The sequence below is a fragment of the Tachypleus tridentatus genome, chromosome 10 (genome assembly GCF_004210375.1).
Source record: "Tachypleus tridentatus isolate NWPU-2018 chromosome 10, ASM421037v1, whole genome shotgun sequence".
Taxonomy (NCBI): domain Eukaryota; kingdom Metazoa; phylum Arthropoda; class Merostomata; order Xiphosura; family Limulidae; genus Tachypleus; species Tachypleus tridentatus.
Window position 1 is genome coordinate 16735167 of NC_134834.1, and position 19591 is coordinate 16754757.

Here is a 19591-nt window from a genome sequence, read left to right on the forward strand (position 1 = left end):
TTATGAAGGTTTATTTGTGGAGTGCTATTAAATTGATATCATATACTGGTACAATATGCTAGGCCCTTGCAAGCTTATTACTACATAGTTAAGACACTGTATGTGGTACCATGATAGTTACTTCAGGCTTCCAGTCTCATCAGTATGATTCTTTCAAGAAGAATCCTTATGACATACCTTTGATACAAGTATATGGGGATTCTAAAGAATGATAAGTGTTCTCACCTTGAATTAGTTAATTGTTAACAGGATACAGTGAAGCATTACCATAGCGTTGGAATTTATATTCTCTAATGGCATGTAAGAATTAGTCTCCAAAATGGAAAAAAAAAAGACAAAATATTCTCCTATCCTAACAGTTTTGTAACTGACTGTAACAAACATCTGGAAATATTATTCTACATCGTTACAAGTAGAGGACTCCATGACATCTTCCCGAATAGTTACAGATAGATAAATCAATGATGTTATGTTAATCGTTATAGGTGTATGAATCGATGGTCTTATGTGAATAATTATAGATAAATTAATTTATAACATCTACTTGTGTTGTCAGATAAAATAATTTATAACATCTACCTGTGTAGTTAGATAAATTAATTCATAACATCTACCTGTGTAGTTAGATAAATTAATTCATAACATCTACCTGTGTAGTTAAATAAATTAATTCATAACATCTACCTGTGTAGTTAGATAAATTAATCTATAACTTCTACCTGTGTAGTTAGATAAATTAATTCATAACATCTACCTGTGTAGTTAGATAAATTAATTTATATCATCTACCTGTGTAGTTAGATAAATTAATTTATAACATCTACCTGTGTAGTTAGATAAATTAATTCATAACATCTACCTGTGTAGTTAGATAAATTAATTTATAACATCTACCTGTGTTGTTAGATAAATTAATTCATAACATCTACCTGTGTAGTTAGATAAATTAATCTATAACATCTACCTGTGTAGTTAGATAAATTAATTTATAACATCTACCTGTGTAGTTAGATAAATTAATCTACAACATCTACCTGTGTAGTTAGGTAAATTAATTTATAACATCTACCTGTGTAGTTAGATAAATTAATCCATGACATCTACTTCTCAAAAGAAACTTCTACAAAAATAAAACCAAAACTATAATATTTATATTTCAGTGTATTTATGTAATTTAAAGTCTGATACATGAAAAATATATGGAAGATTAAAATATATATATATATATATTTATACTTACGATAATAATTCGTGATACAATCCCTCATACTGTTTACGTTTTTATATTTCACCATGTGTTATTTCCCTTTGGAGCAAGGCCTAACGATTAGGGCGTTCGAATAGCAGGGTCAAAACACTGTGTCGAACACACCTTCACAGGTGTGGACAAGTTATAATATGTCAGTCAATCTCACTATTCATACGTAAAGATCAGCCAAAGAGTTGGCGATAGGTGTTAAAAGCCAGTTGTATTTACGTGATAGGTGTTGAAAGCCAGTTGTATTTACGTGATCAGCAATTTAGGATTAGGAACGATGGTACGTAGCCGCAATAGCTTTGCCAAGTCTTTACCTATCTATCCACTTACTGTTGTTATGCCCAAACATATGTTGTCAAATGTGTCTTAAGTTTGTATGAATCGACAGGTCTGTATCCGGAACGTCTGTGTCCAGCGATTCGGCCATGGGGCATAGTGAATGTGACCATTCAGTTCGACTTGAGGAATTAGAGGCAGATCTCATGTAAGTTTTTATTTTTTTTTGTTTCTTGAATTTATGTAGATATATTAGGAATTGTTCAGTAGTAGAAACGACCCACTAGACTGTAATGATTATGGTTTGTGCAATAACACTGAAAATAAAACTAGAATATCAGCTGTGCTTTAACGGAAAGTGTAGGTTGTGACCTTGTGCGTTGTCGCTTTTTATTATTATTTCTTTAAGTTGTTGCATTGCAAAACCAATAGATCCTTTTGAATTCCAACACATTGACGGGCTCTTGGTTTTGTTTTTTTTTAATTTCGCGCAAAGCTGTACGAGGCCTATCTCTGCTAGCCGTCCCTAATTTATCAGTGTAAGACTAGAGGGAAGGCAGCTAGTCATCACCACTCACTGCCAACTCTTGGGCTACTCTTTAACCAACGAATAGTGAGATTGACCGTCAAATTATAACGCCCACATGGCTGAAAGGACGAGCATGTTTGGTGCGACGGGGATTCGAACCCACGATCCTCAGATTACGAGTCGAACGCCTTAACTCACCTGGCCGTGTCGGCTCTCGGGCTCTTGGAAATAACTTTACTAATGTCTAAGTGTTGAAAAGCATTAGGTCTAGTTTTCAGGCTGCAGATTGATAGGTCCGACGTTTAAGATGTAGTTTCGCTGAATCGTATCTGTATTTTCTGGTGTGGGCGTATTATGAAAGTGACGCTCTATCTCTTTATTCGGTTCAAAGAATCAGACAAGATCCTTGTAGCGGTAGGTGTTTCCAAATGACTATCCCACCACTGGTCAGTAGTTCCAAATAAGAGATAACCATGACTTTTGAACTGTAGGAGTCTTTGATCTGACCATTTAGTTCACGAGCACATAGGGTGTTGTTAAGGTCGACTTGAAGTTTCAGATTAATTTCAAAGATTCTTTACCTGTTATCGAAAATTATGTGTTTATGTACTGGATAAAAAATCTGGCGAAAAATAATTTTTCGTCGTTATTAGCGTTGATTCAACGGCTTTCGTTATTAGCGTTGAGTTAACGGCTTGGAAAATTTAATTTCAAAAATTAGTGGAACTATATATTTTTTATGAATAACGTTGGGTATTTACGCCTAATTGAAACGATTAACGTTGGGTATTTACGCCTAATTGAAATGATTAACGTTGGGTATTTACGCCTAATTGAAATGAATAACGTTGGGTATTTAAGCCTAATTGAAATGAATAACGTTGGGTATTTATGCCTAAATGAAATGAAATTTCCTCAAGTTTTTGTTTCCAGTTAAAACGATCGAGGATACAATGTTTGTTTTGAACGTATATATGTGAGGAAATTGTAGCTCAAACTTAAATTTATCCAATGTTTTAACTTAAGCCTAAAAACAGGTGTTATTTAATTAGTTGAACGAATGGTACACTGTCAAAAGTTAGAGAAAATAGATGTCGGATTTATTGATAACTGATTTAAATAACATATTCAGTAAATCACGCCATGTATTTTAAAAAAATGTTTTTCTAATGATGCACATTGTGGCTAATGCTTTTGTGTAACTGTTTAAAACAAGTAGGCCTACTGGATTAATATTTTATTTTGTCTTACTTGTAACACACGCTTAACGTTGTAAACAAAAACACTGACCAAAATCTCAGACAAGCGTGCATGCAACACACAAAAAAATTGAACAATTTTAAGGGTTAATTTTTAAATTTATTACGATAGCTTCAGAATATAGAGTTTAGAAGTAGGTTTGTTTTGAAGCTATAACTCTCCAACTCTATTATTTGTCACAATGATCAGTTAGTTGTTAAGTGTAACTTTGGTGTTCATGGCTGATTTATTATTCTTTTAGGATGACGAAATGTGAGCTGGCTAAGGCCTTAAACAGGGAAGCTGGCTGTAAAAGCACAATATCAGAAAAGGACCAACTGATTAGGGATTTACACGACCGTATTAGAGAACTTGAGCACAAGGAAAATGACATATGGTACGAAACTAAAGTCGTTCAATTTGAAGACAATAGAGAGTTGGGTAATAGTTCTGTGCTTATTGTAACTCTAAGAACTCACGAGTCTACAATAGCATGTAGAGAGTTGGGTAATAGTTCTGTGCTTATTGTAACTCTAAGAACTCACGAGTCTACAATAGCATGTAGAGAGTTGGGTAATAGTTCTGTGCTTATTGTAACTCTAAGAACTCACGAGTCTACAATAGCATGTAGAGAGTTGGGTAATAGTTCTGTGCTTATTGTAACTCTAAGAACTCACGAGTCTACAATAGCATGTAGAGAGTTGGGTAATAGTTCTGTGCTTATTGTAACTCTAAGAACTCACGAGTCTACAATAGCATGTAGAGAGTTGGGTAATAGTTCTGTGCTTATTGTAACTCTAAGAACTCACGAGTCTACAATAGCATGTAGAGAGTTGGGTAATAGTTCTGTGCGAATTGTAACTCTAAGAACTCACGAGTCTACAATAGCATGTAGAGAGTTGGGTAATAGTTCTGTGCTTATTGTAACTCTAAGAACTCACGAGTCTACAATAGCATGTAGAGAGTTGGGTAATAGTTCTGTGCTTATTGTAACTCTAAGAACTCACGAGTCTACAATAGCATGTAGAGAGTTGGGTAATAGTTCTGTGCTCATTGTAACTCTAAGAACTCACGAGTCTACAATAGCATGTAGAGAGTTGGGTAATAGTTCTGTGCTCATTGTAACACTAAGAACTCACGAGTCTACAATAGCATGTAGAGAGTTGGGTAATAGTTCTGTGCTCATTGTAACTCTAAGAACTCACGAGTCTACAATAGCATGTAGAGAGTTGGGTAATAGTTCTGTGCTCATTGTAACTCTAAGAACTCACGAGTCTACAATAGCATGTAGAGAGTTGGGTAATAGTTCTGTGCTCATTGTAACACTAAGAACTCACGAGTCTACAATAGCATGTAGAGAGTTGGGTAATAGTTCTGTGCTCATTGTAACTCTAAGAACTCACGAGTCTACAATAGCATGTAGAGAGTTGGGTAATAGTTCTGTGCTTATTGTAACTCTAAGAACTCACGAGTCTACAATAGCATGTAGAGAGTTGGGTAATAGTTCTGTGCTTATTGTAACTCTAAGAACTCACGAGTCTACAATAGCATGTAGAGAGTTGGGTAATAGTTCTGTGCTTATTGTAACTCTAAGAACTCACGAGTCTACAATAGCATGTAGAGAGTTGGGTAATAGTTCTGTGCTTATTGTAACTCTAAGAACTCACGAGTCTACAATAGCATGTAGAGAGTTGGGTAATAGTTCTGTGCTTATTGTAACTCTAAGAACTCACGAGTCTACAATAGCATGTAGAGAGTTGGGTAATAGTTCTGTGCTTATTGTAACTCTAAGAACTCACGAGTCTACAATAGCATGTAGAGAGTTGGGTAATAGTTCTGTGCTTATTGTAACTCTAAGAACTCACGAGTCTACAATAGCATGTAGAGAGTTGGGTAATAGTTCTGTGCTCATTGTAACTCTAAGAACTCACGAGTCTACAATAGCATGTAGAGAGTTGGGTAATAGTTCTGTGCTCATTGTAACTCTAAGAACTCACGAGTCTACAATAGCATGTAGAGAGTTGGGTAATAGTTCTGTGCTCATTGTAACTCTAAGAACTCACGAGTCTACAATAGCATGTAGAGAGTTGGGTAATAGTTCTGTGCTCATTGTAACTCTAAGAACTCACGAGTCTACAATAGCATGTAGAGAGTTGGGTAATAGTTCTGTGCTCATTGTAACTCTAAGAACTCACGAGTCTACAATAGCATGTAGAGAGTTGGGTAATAGTTCTGTGCTCATTGTAACTCTAAGAACTCACGAGTCTACAATAGCATGTAGAGAGTTGGGTAATAGTTCTGTGCTCATTGTAACTCTAAGAACTCACGAGTCTACAATAGCATGTAGAGAGTTGGGTAATAGTTCTGTGCTTATTGTAACTCTAAGAACTCACGAGTCTACAATAGCATGTAGAGAGTTGGGTAATAGTTCTGTGCTTATTGTAACTCTAAGAACTCACGAGTCTACAATAGCATGTAGAGAGTTGGGTAATAGTTCTGTGCTTATTGTAACTCTAAGAACTCACGAGTCTACAGCATGTAGAGAGTTGGGTAATAGTTCTGTGCTTATTGTAACTCTAAGAACTCACGAGTCTACAATAGCATGTAGAGAGTTGGGTAATAGTTCTGTGCTTATTGTAACTCTAAGAACTCACGAGTCTACAATAGCATGTAGAGAGTTGGGTAATAGTTCTGTGCTTATTGTAACTCTAAGAACTCACGAGTGAAAGCACAGCAGAATATGTAACAAAATGTAAACCACACTACAGTTAACATATCCAGTGACGGTGAAGCCTTTAGTCTAACATCAGGACTACAGGCGTACGAGATGGGATGGGTCTGTGAGATATACGATAGCGATCTAGTTTGCAATACGTACGGTCATTAGGGTAAATTTTCAGTTTTCATTCAGGAAAAATTAGAATCAGAAAATATAACTTCATAAACTCATTTAGGCGAAATTTGTGTAGCCCCGCTCCCTGAAAAATCCCCGTACGCCTATAACCAGGACTTACCAGAGGGCTAGAACTTGTTTTGTATGTTTTTTGTTTGGTTTGAATTTCGCGCAAAGCGACTTGAGGGCTAACTGCGCTAGCCGTCCGTATAATATAATTATTTCCTTCAGAGATTGTACATTAAAAAGACAAATAAACCGAAACTGGGGCCTTTTCTGAAAATCGTTGAACCTTTTGCGCGTGGTCTTGTCTATTAACTCTTTTTAAGGTCTGTACAAAGGAAATGTTATTATACATGCTGGGCCCGGCATGGCCAAGTGTGTTAAGGCGTGCGACTCGTAATCTGAGGGTCGCAGGTTCGTATCCCCGTCGCGCCAAACATGCTCGCCCTTTCAGTCGTGGGGGTGTTATAATGTGACGGTCAATCCCACTATTGGTTGGTAAAAGAGTAGCCCAAGAGTTGATGGTGGGTGGTGATGACTAGCTGCCTTCCCTTTAGTCTTACATTGCTGAATTAGGAACGACTAGCACTGTTGTTTTGTTTCTCTTAATTTCGCACAAAGCTACTCGAGGGCTGTCTGCGCTAGCCGTACCTAATTTAGCAATGTAAGTCTAGAGGGAAGGCAGCTAGTCATCACCACCCACTGCCAACTTTTGGGCTACTCTTTTACCAACAAATAGTGAGATTGACCGTCACATTATAACGCCCCCACGGCTGAAAGGGCATGCATGTTTGGTGCAACCGGGATTCGAACCCGCGACCCTCGGATTACGAGTCGAACGCCTTAACACTCTTGGCCATGCCAGGACAGAGGGCTAGACCACAACAAATATAGTTGTGGTGGTACGGTTTTAAAATTATAGACGTGAACATTTCTTGATAAATGTAACACAGAAATAAAGAAAAATTAAAATTTAAATCCCAGTGTAAAAGAACGCCGTCAACTGAAATCATTTCATTTGTAATTTATCCTATTGAAATGGGTAATTTTTGTACAAACGATGCTGACAGAGCATCCTATACATTTCATAAGTATTATGAAATAATACTTTCATAAGTATTCAAAATTAAATATTTTATGTTCGTTTCTAAAATTCGTGTTATGAAGTATATTTCACCCTCTGTCCATTTTGTATTTTTGTCATTTCAAAACAAATTCATCTTTTGAAACTTTGTGAAAAATGTGACTTATTTCTTGAAACAGTTTCGTTTTCTAGTGAAACGGATCAGCTCAGTGGTGACTCTAAGATTCGACATTCGATCCCTACAGTTTGCACAGAACAGATAGCACATTTTGAAGTTTTGTGCTTATCAAGAAAAAGCTATTTTCAAAACTTTACAAGTGAACAATTATTGTAAATCTAAAGTTTAAGGTAATATAGCTTCGAAATGTCGCGCGAAGCTGCTCGAGGGCTATTTGAATTTGTCATGGGCTCTCTGAGTTAGCTGTTCCTCATTTCGAAGTGATAAGCTTTAGGGAAGGCAGTTGTTTTACACCACCGACCCGCGACAAAAAGTGAAATTGACAGTGACATTATAACGCTCTCAAGGCTGAAAGAACAAGCATATTCGTGATGGGATTCGAATTTGTGGCTTGCAGTTTGCAGGGCGAACACTAACCACCAAACCCAAAGTTTAAGGTGAAAGATAAAACTTTTATATTTACAAATATTTTAAACCTTATATTTCTCATTTGAATCAACATGAGTTCATCTGTCTTACAAAAGTTTGGTTTGGCCCAGCGATAGAGCTCTGAATTTGATCTGACCTGATCCTTGTTCGAATCTTTGCAATACCACAAACTATTCCGAGCTTCTTAAATTGTAGATGCACTATTAGAGTAGCAATCGACCCCTTGGCACGGAGGATGGGTGATAGGAAGCTAGTGACCGGTTATCATCTCTCTGTCCACTTGATTAAAATTACGAACAGAGTCAAGAAGCCATAGTAGGTTGACCCTAAATAGAAAATAGAAATCGTTTTCTCCACATAACGTCAATGTTCTTGTATAATAGCTATAAATGAAATATCAGACTATTATTTGCTTTTAATTCCAATTAAACCTTCAAAGGTCTTATTAATATATATATATTTATGTAGGCATTCGTCTAATCAAAAAACCACCAGCGCTCAGCGCTTCCAGGAAAAGTGTAGAATTCTTCAAAACCTGAACCGTTTTCTGAACGAAGAAGTCATGAAACTGTCTCATCTTCTGAACGAAGAACGGAACCACAGTGAGAGACAACATCTGTAAGTAATAATCCTACACGTGCCACAGATTAAGGTGCAGTAAGTGTATCTTTCATGCAAAGAAAATCTGTCATAATGAATCGATAACCCATGTCCATCGAGCAACAGTGCCACAGTTAAATTACAGATAATGTATTTTTTTTGTCCAAATGTAACTTCAAAGAAGTCGTACCGCAATGTCTGGGAAATGTTATAAACAACCATATTACATTTTCTATTTACTCTTTGCTTATTTACATTGTGTCTGTGTTTCCAGGACAGCTACATTACCTTTTCTAATACGGAAAACCTTATATCACTGCTTTCTCAATATATTGTTAAACCTGTTATTACTTAAAGTTGTTTTAAATATTTTTTATCACAGCTTTAGGTATGAAGATCACGTGTAAACTGTACAACTTTAAACAGTAATTATAAGTTTAAAGGCTCCAACCCCCTGAAAACGATCTTAGGTTAGTTTAATACAACATAATACATTTTCAACATGCTCAAGTGATGTAAAACCATTGTAATAATTATTCACTTAGTGGAGTAATGGAGTCATTAAAAACTACATACAGACGTAAAGTTACTGGTAGTTATTTGTAAAAAACAATTCACACAACTAGACGTAAAGTTAGTTAGTTATCACCATTAGATTCCATCTAGGAACATTGGGCCGCAATCGCTTGCGGATTCTTCAACAAGTATTTAAGTGAGTAGGTTGTTGGCCCACTGCACCGAGCCGTCCCTAATTTAGCAATGTAAGACTAGAGGGAAGGCAGCTAGTCATCACCACCCACCGCCAACTCTTGGGCTACTCTTTTACCACCGAATAGTGGGATTGACCGGCACATTATAACGCCACCACGGCTGAAAGGGCGAGCATGTTTGGCGCGACGCAAGCACGAACCCGCGACCCTCGGATTACGAGTCGCACGCCTTACGCGCTAGGCCATGCCAGGCCAGACGTAAAGTTACTGGTAGTTATTTATAAACATAACAGTTTACACAACTACACGTTAAGTCAGATATAGTTAGTTATAAGGAAAATAATTCATACAACTAGGCTTAAGAAAAAAGTTGCAACAAGTGGTCAGACAAATTAAATCGTTGCTAGGATTGTATGTAACAGATGAATCGTTACTAGGATGGTATGTAACAGGGGAATCGTTACTAGGATGGTGTGTAACAGGTGAATCGTTGCTAGGATGGTATGTAACAGGTGAATCGTTACTAGGATGGTATGTAACAGGTGAATCGTTGTTAGGATGGTATATAACAGGTGAATCGTTGTTAGGATGGTATATAACAGATGAATCGTTACTAGGATGGTATGTAACAGGTGAATCGTTGCTAGGATGGTATGTAACAGGTAAATCGTTACTAGGATGGTATGTAACAGATGAATCGTTCCTAGGATGGTATGTAACAAATGAATCGTTGTTAGGATTGTATGTAACAGATGAATCGTTACTAGGATGGTATGTAACAGGTGAATCGCTGCTAGGATGGTATGTAACAGGTGAATCGTTACTAGGATGGTATGTAACAGGTGAATCTTTGCTAGGATGGTATGTAACAGGTGAATCGTTACTAGGATGGTATGTAACAGGTGAATCGTTGTTAGGATGGTATATAACAGGTGAATCGTTGTTAGGATGGTATGTAACAAGTGAATCGTTACTAGGATGGTATCTAACAGGTGAATCGTTGTTAGGATGGTATATAACAGGTGAATTGTTGTTAGGATGGTATGTAACAGGTGAATCGTTACCAGGATGGTATGTAACAGGTGAATCGTTATTAGGATGGTATGTAACAGGTGAATCGTTACTAGGATGGTATGTAACAGGTGAATCATTGTTAGGATGGTATGTAACAGGTGAATCGTTGTTAGGATGGTATGTAACATGTGAATCGTTGTTAGGATGGTATGTAACAGGTGAATCGTTACTAGGATGGTATGTAACAGGTGAATCGTTGTTAGGATGGTATGTAACATGTGAATCGTTGTTAGGATGGTATGTAACAGGTGAATCGTTACTAGGATGGTATGTAACAGGTGAATCGTTGCTAGGATGGTATGTAACAGGTGAATCGTTGTTAGGATGGTATGTAACAGGTGAATCGTTACTAGGATGGTATGTAACAGATGAATCGTTGCTAGGATGGTATGTAACAAGTGAATCGTTGTTAGGATGGTATGTAACAGGTGAATCGTTACTAGGATGGTATGTAACAGGTGAATCGTTGCTAGGATGGTATGTAACAGGTGAATCGTTACTAGGATGGTATGTAACAGGTGAATCGTTACTAGGATGGTATGTAACAGGTGAATCGTTGTTAGGATGGTATATAACAGGTGAATCGTTCCTAGGATGTTATATAACAGGTGAATCGTTGTTAGGATGGTATGTAACAGGTGAATCGTTACTAGGATGGTATGTAACAGGTGAATCGTTGTTAGGATGGTATATAACAGGTGAATCGTTCCTAGGATGTTATGTAACAAATGAATCGTTCCTAGGATGGTATGTAACAGGTGAATCGTTGTTAGGATGGTATGTAACAGGTGAATCGTTACTAGGATGGTATGTAACAGGTGAATCGTTGCTAGGATGGTATGTAACAGGTGAATCGTTACTAGGATGGTATGTTACAGGTGAATCGTTGTTAGGATGGTATATAACAGGTGAATCGTTGTTAGGATGGTATATAACAGATGAATCGTTACTAGGATGGTATGTAACAGGTGAATCGTTGCTAGGATGGTATGTAACAGGTGAATCGTTACTAGGATGGTATGTAACAGATGAATCGTTCCTAGGATGGTATGTAACAGGTGAATCGTTGTTAGGATGGTATGTAACAGGTGAATCGTTACTAGGATGGTATGTAACAGGTGAATCGTTGCTAGGATGGTATGTAACAGGTGAATCGTTACTAGGATGGTATGTAACAGGTGAATCGTTGTTAGGATGGTATGTAACAGGTGAATCGTTGTTAGGATGGTATATAACAGATGAATCGTTACTAGGATGGTATGTAACAGGTGAATCGTTGCTAGGATGGTATGCTAACAGGTGAATCGTTGTTAGGATGGTATATAACAGGTGAATCGTTGTTAGGATGGTATGTAACAGGTGAATCGTTACTAGGATGGTATGTAACAGGTGAATCGTTGTTAGGATGGTATATAACAGGTGAATTGTTGTTAGGATGGTATGTAACAGGTGAATCGTTACTAGGATGGTATGTAACAGGTGAATCGTTACTAGGATGGTATATAACAGGTGAATCGTTTGCTGGATGGTATGTAACAGGTGAATCATTGTTAGGATGGTATGTAACATGTGAATCGTTGTTAGGATGGTATGTAACAGGTGAATCGTTGCTAGGATGGTATGTAACAGGTGAATCGTTGTTAGGATGGTATGTAACAGGTTAATCGTTACTAGGATTGTATGTAACAGGTGAATCATTGTTAGGATGGTATGCAACAGATGAATTGTTGCTAGGATGGTATGCTAACAAGTGAATCGTTGTTAGGATGGTATATGTAACAGGTGAATCGTTGTTGGGATGGTATGTAAACAGATGAATCGTTGTTAGGATGGTATGTAACATGTGAATCGTTGTTAGGATGGTATGTAACAGGTGAATCGTTGCTAGGATGGTATGTAACAGGTGAATCGTTCCTAGGATGTTATGTAACAGGTGAATCGTTGCTAGGATGGTATGTAACAGGTGAATCGTTACTAGGATTGTATGTAACAGGTGAATCGTTGTTAGGATGGTATATAACAGATGAATCGTTACTAGGATGGTATGTAACAGGTGAATCGTTACTAGGATGGTATGTAACAGGTGAATCGTTGTTGGGATGGTATATAACAGGTGAATCGTTGTTAGGATGGTATGTAACAGGTGAATCGTTACTAGGATGGTATGTAACAGGTGAATCGTTGTTAGGATGGTATATAACAGGTGAATTGTTGTTAGGATGGTATGTAACAGGTGAATCGTTACTAGGATGGTATGTAAAAGGTGAATCGTTACTAGGATGGTATGTAACAGGTGAATCGTTACTAGGATGGTATGTAACAGGTGAATCGTTGTTAGGATGGTATATAACAGGTGAATCGTTCCTAGGATGTTATATAACAGGTGAATCGTTGTTGGGATGGTATGTAACAGGTGAATCGTTACTAGGATGGTATGTAACAGGTGAATCGTTGTTAGGATGGTATATAACAGGTGAATCGTTCCTAGGATGTTATGTAACAGGTGAATCGTTCCTAGGATGGTATGTAACAGGTGAATCGTTACTAGGATGGTATGTAACATGTAATCGTTGCTGTGGATGGTATGTAACAGGTGAATCGTTCCTAGGATGTTATGTAACAGGTGAATTGTTGCTAGGGATGGTATGTTACAGGTGAATCGTTACTAGGATTGTATGTAACAGGTGAATCGTTGTTAGGATGGTATGTAACAGATGAATCGTTGCTAGGATGGTATGTAACAAGTGAATCGTTGTTAGGATGGTATGTAACAGGTGAATCGTTGTTAGGATGGTATGTAACAGATGAATTGTTGTTAGGATGTTAGTATGTAACATGTGAATCGTTGTTAGGATGGTATGTAACAGGTGAATCGTTGCTAGGATGGTATGTAACAGGTAAACTATCAAATAATCGAATATTTATATTTTTCTCCTTAGGGACATTGTTTGAGTTGCAGGAAGAGATCGAACAGTTCGAGAGAGATTACGTCTTCCTCCTCAGTCTTCCATCAGATTCACATTTCGAGATGGTTGCGAAATGATGGAAGTTTATCAATACGGTGTAGACAGGGTAAGTAGACAAATACGGTGTGGACAGGGTAAGTAGACTTTACCTCATTATCAATACGGTGTAGACAGGGTAAGCAGACTTTAGCTCATTATCAATACGGTGTGGACAGGGTAAGCAGACTTTAGCTCATTATCAATACGGTGTAGACAGGGGTAAGTAGACTTTAGCTCATTATCAATACAGTGTAAACAGGGTAAGTAGACAAATACGGTGTGGACAGGGTAAGTAGACTTTAGCTCATTATCAATACAATGTAGACAGGGTAAGTAGACTTTAGCTCATTATCAATACGGTGTGGACAGGGTAAGTAGACTTTAGCTCATTATCAATACAGTGTAGACAGGGTAAGTAGACTTTAGCTCATTATCAATACGGTGTGGTCAGGGTAAGTAGACTTTAGCTCATTATCAATACAGTGTAGACAGGGTAAGTAGACTTTAGCTCATTATCAATACGGTGTGGTCAGGGTAAGCAGACTTTAGCTCATTATCAATACGGTGTAGACAGGATAAGTAGACTTTAGCTCATTATCAATACGGTGTAGACAGGGTAAGCAGACTTTAGCTCATTATCAATACGGTGTAGACAGGATAAGTAGACTTTAGCTCATTATCAATACGGTGTAGACAGGGTAAGCAGACTTTAGCTCATTATCAATACGGTGTAGACAGGGTAAGCAGACTTTAGCTCATTATCAATACGGTGTGGACAGGGTAAGTAGACAAATACGGTGTGGACAGGGTAAGTAGGCTTTAGCTCATTATCAATACGGTGTGGACAGGGTAAGTAGACTTTAGCTCATTATCAATACGATGTGGTCAGGGTAAGTAGACTTTAGCTCATTATCAATACGATGTGGTCAGGGTAAGTAGACTTTAGCTCATTATCAATACGGTGTAGACAGGGTAAGCAGACTTTAGCTCATTATCAATACGGTATAGACAGGGTAAGTAGACTTTAGCTCATTATCAATACGGTGTGGACAGGGTAAGTAGACTTTAGCTCATTACCAATACGGTGTGGTCAGGGTAAGTAGACTTTAGCTCATTATCAATACGGTGTAGACAGGGTAAGTAGACTTTAGCTCATTATCAATACGGTGTAGACAGGGTAAGTAGACTTTAGCTCATTATCAATACGGTGTAGACAGGATAAGTAGACTTTAGCTTATTATCAATACAGTGTAGACAGGGTAAGTAGACTTTAGCTCATTATCAATACGGTGTAGACAGGGTAAGTAGACTTTAGCTCATTATCAATACGGTGTAGACAGGGTAAGTAGACTTTAGCTCATTATCAATACGGTGTAGACAGGGTAAGTAGACTTTAGCTCATTATCAATACGGTGTAGACAGGGTAAGTAGACTTTAGCTCATTATCAATACGCTGTAGACAGGGTAAGTAGACTTTAGCTCATTACCAATACAGTGTAGACAGGGTAAGTAGACTTTAGCTTATTATCAATACGGTGTGAGACAGGGTAAGTAGACTTTAGCTCATTACCAATACGGTGTAGACAGGGTAAGTAGACTTTAGCTCATTATCAATACGGTATAGACAGGATAAGTAGACTTTAGCTCATTATCAATACGGTGTAGACAGGGTAAGTAGACTTTAGCTCATTATCAATACGGTATAGACAGGATAAGTAGACTTTAGCTCATTATCAATACGGTGTAGACAGGGTAAGTATACTTTAGCTCATTATCAATACGGTGTGTGACAGGGTAAGTAGACTTTAGCTCATTACCAATACAGTGTAGACAGGGTAAGTAGACTTTTAGCTTATTATCAATACGGTATAGACAGGATAAGTAGACTTTAGCTCATTATCAATACGGTGTAGACAGGGTAAGTAGACTTTAGCTCATTATCAATACGGTATAGACAGGATAAGTAGACTTTAGCTCATTATCAATACGGTGTGGACAGGGTAAGTATACTTTAGCTCATTACCAATACAGTGTGGACACGGTAAGTAGACTTTAGCTTATTATCAATACGGTATAGACAGGGTAAGTAGACTTTAGCTCATTACCAATACGGTGTGGTCAGGGTAAGTAGACTTTAGCTCATTATCAATACGATGTAGACAGGGTAAGTAGACTTTAGCTCATTACCAATACACAGTGGACAGGGTAAGTAGACTTTAGCTCATTATCAATACGGTGTAGACAGGATAAGAAGACTTTAGCTCATTATCAATACGGTGTAGACGGGATAAGTAGACTTTAGCTCATTATCAATACGGTGCAGACAGGATAAGTAGACTTTAGCTCATTATCAATACGGGTGTAGACAGGATAAGTAGACTTTAGCTCATTATCAATACGGTGTAGACAGGATAAGTAGACTTTAGCTCATTATCAATACGGTGTAGACAGGGTAAGTATACTTTTAGCTCATTATCAATACGGTGTAGACAGGATAAGAAGACTTTAGCTCATTATCAATACGGTGTAGACAGGATAAGTAGACTTTAGCTCATTATCAATACGGTGTAGACAGGATAAGAAGACTTTAGCTCATTATCAATACGGTGTGTGACAGGATAAGTAGACTTTAGCTCATTATCAATACGGTGTGGACAGGGTAAGTATACTTTAGCTCATTATCAATACGGTGTGGACAGGGGTAAGTAGACTTTAGCTCATTATCAATACGGTGTGGACAGGGTAAGTAGACTTTAGCTCATTATCAATACGATGTGGACAGGGTAAGTAGACTTTAGCTCATTATCAATACGGTGTGGACAGGGTAAGTAGACTTTAGCTCATTATCAATACGGTGTGGACAGGGTAAGTAGACTTTAGCTCATTATCAATACGGTGTAGACAGGGTAAGTATACTTTTAGCTCATTATCAATACGGTGTAGACAGGGTAAGTAGACTTTAGCTCATTATCAATACGGTGTAGACAGGATAAGTAGACTTTAGCTCATTATCAATACGGTGTAGACAGGGTAAGTAGACTTTTAGCTCATTATCAATACGGTGTAGACAGGGTAAGTATACTTTAGCTCATTATCAATACGGTGTGGACAGGGTAAGTAGACTTTAGCTCATTATCAATACGGTGTGGACAGGGTAAGTATACTTTAGCTCATTATCAATACACGTGTGGACAGGGTAAGTAGACTTTTAGCTCATTATCAATACGGTGTGGACAGGGGTAAGTAGACTTTAGCTCATTATCAATACGGTGTAGACAGGGTAAGTAGACTTTAGCTCATTATCAATACAGTGTAGACAGGGTAAGTAGACTTTAGCTCATTATCAATACAGTGTAGACAGGGTAAGTAGACTTTAGCTCATTATCAATACAGTGTAGACAGGGTAAGTAGACTTTGAGCTCATTATCAATACAGTGTAGACAGGGTAAGTAGACTTTAGCTCATTATCAATACGGTGTGTGTAGACAGGGTAAGTAGACTTTAGCTCATTACCAATACGGTGTGGTCAGGGTAAGTAGACTTTAGCTCATTATCAATACGGTGTGGTCAGGGTAAGTAGACTTTAGCTCATTATCAATACGGGCAGTAGACAGGGTAAGTAGACTTTAGCTCATTATCAATACGGTTGTAGACAGGGTAAGTAGACTTTAGCTCACCACAGTTTCAAAATCTCACCAACATTTAAAACATACAACATCACACAATATTTTGACATGATCAACATTTAAAACATACAGCAGCACATAATATTGTGATATGACCAACATTTAAAACATACAGCATCGCACGATATTGTGACGCATGCCCAACATTAAAGGCAACATACAACATCACACGATATTGGCGGCCATGACCAACATTTGAAACATATACAGCATCACACAATAATATTGCATGACCAACATTTAAAACATACAGCATCACACACAATATTGTGACATGACAAATATTTAAAACATACAGCATCACACGATTGTGCCAGACATGACCAACATTTTGTCATACAGCATCACACAATATTGTGACATGACCAACATTTTAAAACATACAGCATCACATGATATTGTGACATGACCAACATTTAAAACATACAGCATCGCACAATATTGTGACATGACCAACACATTAAAAAACATACAAACATCACAATGATATTTTGACATGACCAACATTTAAACATACAACATCACACAATATTGTGACATGACCAACATTTAAAAAACACATACAACATCACAATGATATTGTGACATGACCAACATTTAAAACATACAACATCACACAACACGATATTGGTGACATGATCAACATTTAAAAACATACAGCATCACACAATATTGTGACATACATTTCAACATTTAAAAAAACATACAACATCACAATAGTCAATATTGTGACATGACCAACATTTAAAACATACAGCATCACACAATATTGTGACATGACCAACATTTAAAACATACAAATATCACACAATATTGTGACATGACCAACATTTAAAACATACAACATCACACACAATTGTGACATGACCAACATTTAAAACACATAAGCAACATCATAATGATATTTGACATGACCAACATTTAAAACATACAATATCACACAATATTGTGACATGACCAACATTTAAAACATACAACATCACACGATACAGACATGACCAACATTTTAAAAAACATACAATACACGATATTGTGACATGACCAACATTTAAAATATACAGCATCACACAATATTGTGACATGACCAACATTTAAAATATACAACATCACACAATATTGGACATGACCAACATTTAAAACATACAAATATCACACGATATTTGGACATGACCAACATTTAAAAACATACAATATCACACACGATATTGTGATCTGATCAACATTTGAAACATACAAATATCACGATATTATTTTGACATGACCAAATATTTAAAACATACAACATCACACGATATTTGACAGCGACCTACGTTTGAAACATACAAACATACACAACACGATATTTTGACATGACCAACATTTTAAAACATACAACATCACACGATATTGTGACATGACCAAATATTTAAAACATACAGCATCACACAATATTGTGACATGACCAACATTTCTAAAATATACAACATCACACGATATTTTGACATGACCAACATTTAAAACATACAAATATCACACAATATTGTGACATGATCAACGTTTGAAACATAAAACATCACAATGATATTTCGACATGACCAACATTAAAACATACATCACACGATATTGTGACACATGACCAACATTTAAAAAATACATACAGACATCAGCATAATGATATTGTGACATGACCAACATTTAAAACATACAGCATCACACAATATTGTGACATGACCAACATTTAAAACATACAACATCACACGATATTGTGACATGACCAACATTTAAAACATACAACATCACACAATATTGTGACATGACCAACATTTAAAACATACAACATCACACGATATTGTGACATTTAAATTACATTTAAAACATACAACACATCACACACGATATTGTGACATGACCAATATTTAAAACACATACAACATCACAATGATATTGTGACATGACCAACATTTAAAACATACAGCATCACACAATATTGTGACATGACCAACATTTAAAAACACATACAAATATCACACGATATTGTGACATGACCAACATTTAAAACATACAACAATACACGATATTGTGACATTTGATTCTCAACATTTTAAAACATACAGTCACACACAATATTGTGACATGACCAACATTTAAAACATACAACATCACACGATATTGTGACATGACCAACATTTAAAAAACATACAACATCAGCACGATATTGTGACATGACCAACATTTAAAACATACAAATATCACAACAATATTGTGACATGACTCAACATTTAAAAAAAACATACAGCATCACACAATATTGTGACATTTAATTCAACATTTAAAACATACAACATCACACAATACTGTGACATGACCAATATTTAAAACATACAAATATCACACGATATTGTGACATGACCAAATATTTTAAAACATACAAACATCACACGATATTGTGACATGACCAACATTTAAAACATAGCTACATCACACACAAATATTGTGACATGAATTCAACATTTAAAAAACATATGCACATCGCTACACACACAGACATGAATTCAACATTTAAAACATACAGCATCACACAATATTGTGACATGACCAACATTTAAAAAACATACAAATATCACACAATATTGTCATAAAACATTCAA

At 36.7% G+C, this 19591-nt stretch overlaps 1 protein-coding gene across 1 annotated transcript in view; it reads left to right on the forward strand.

Annotated features, from left to right (window-relative positions):
* Positions 1-8896, forward strand: part of LOC143227974 (uncharacterized) — an 85003-nt gene extending 76107 nt beyond the window's left edge. Inside the window, exons 8-11 of the mRNA XM_076459325.1 lie at positions 1647-1742; positions 3565-3699; positions 8358-8507; positions 8872-8896. Coding sequence (XP_076315440.1) covers positions 1647-1742; positions 3565-3699; positions 8358-8507; positions 8872-8896 — 406 coding nt within the window. The remainder of the gene's footprint in view (positions 1-1646; positions 1743-3564; positions 3700-8357; positions 8508-8871) is intronic.
* Positions 8897-19591: the final 10695 nt, after the last annotated feature.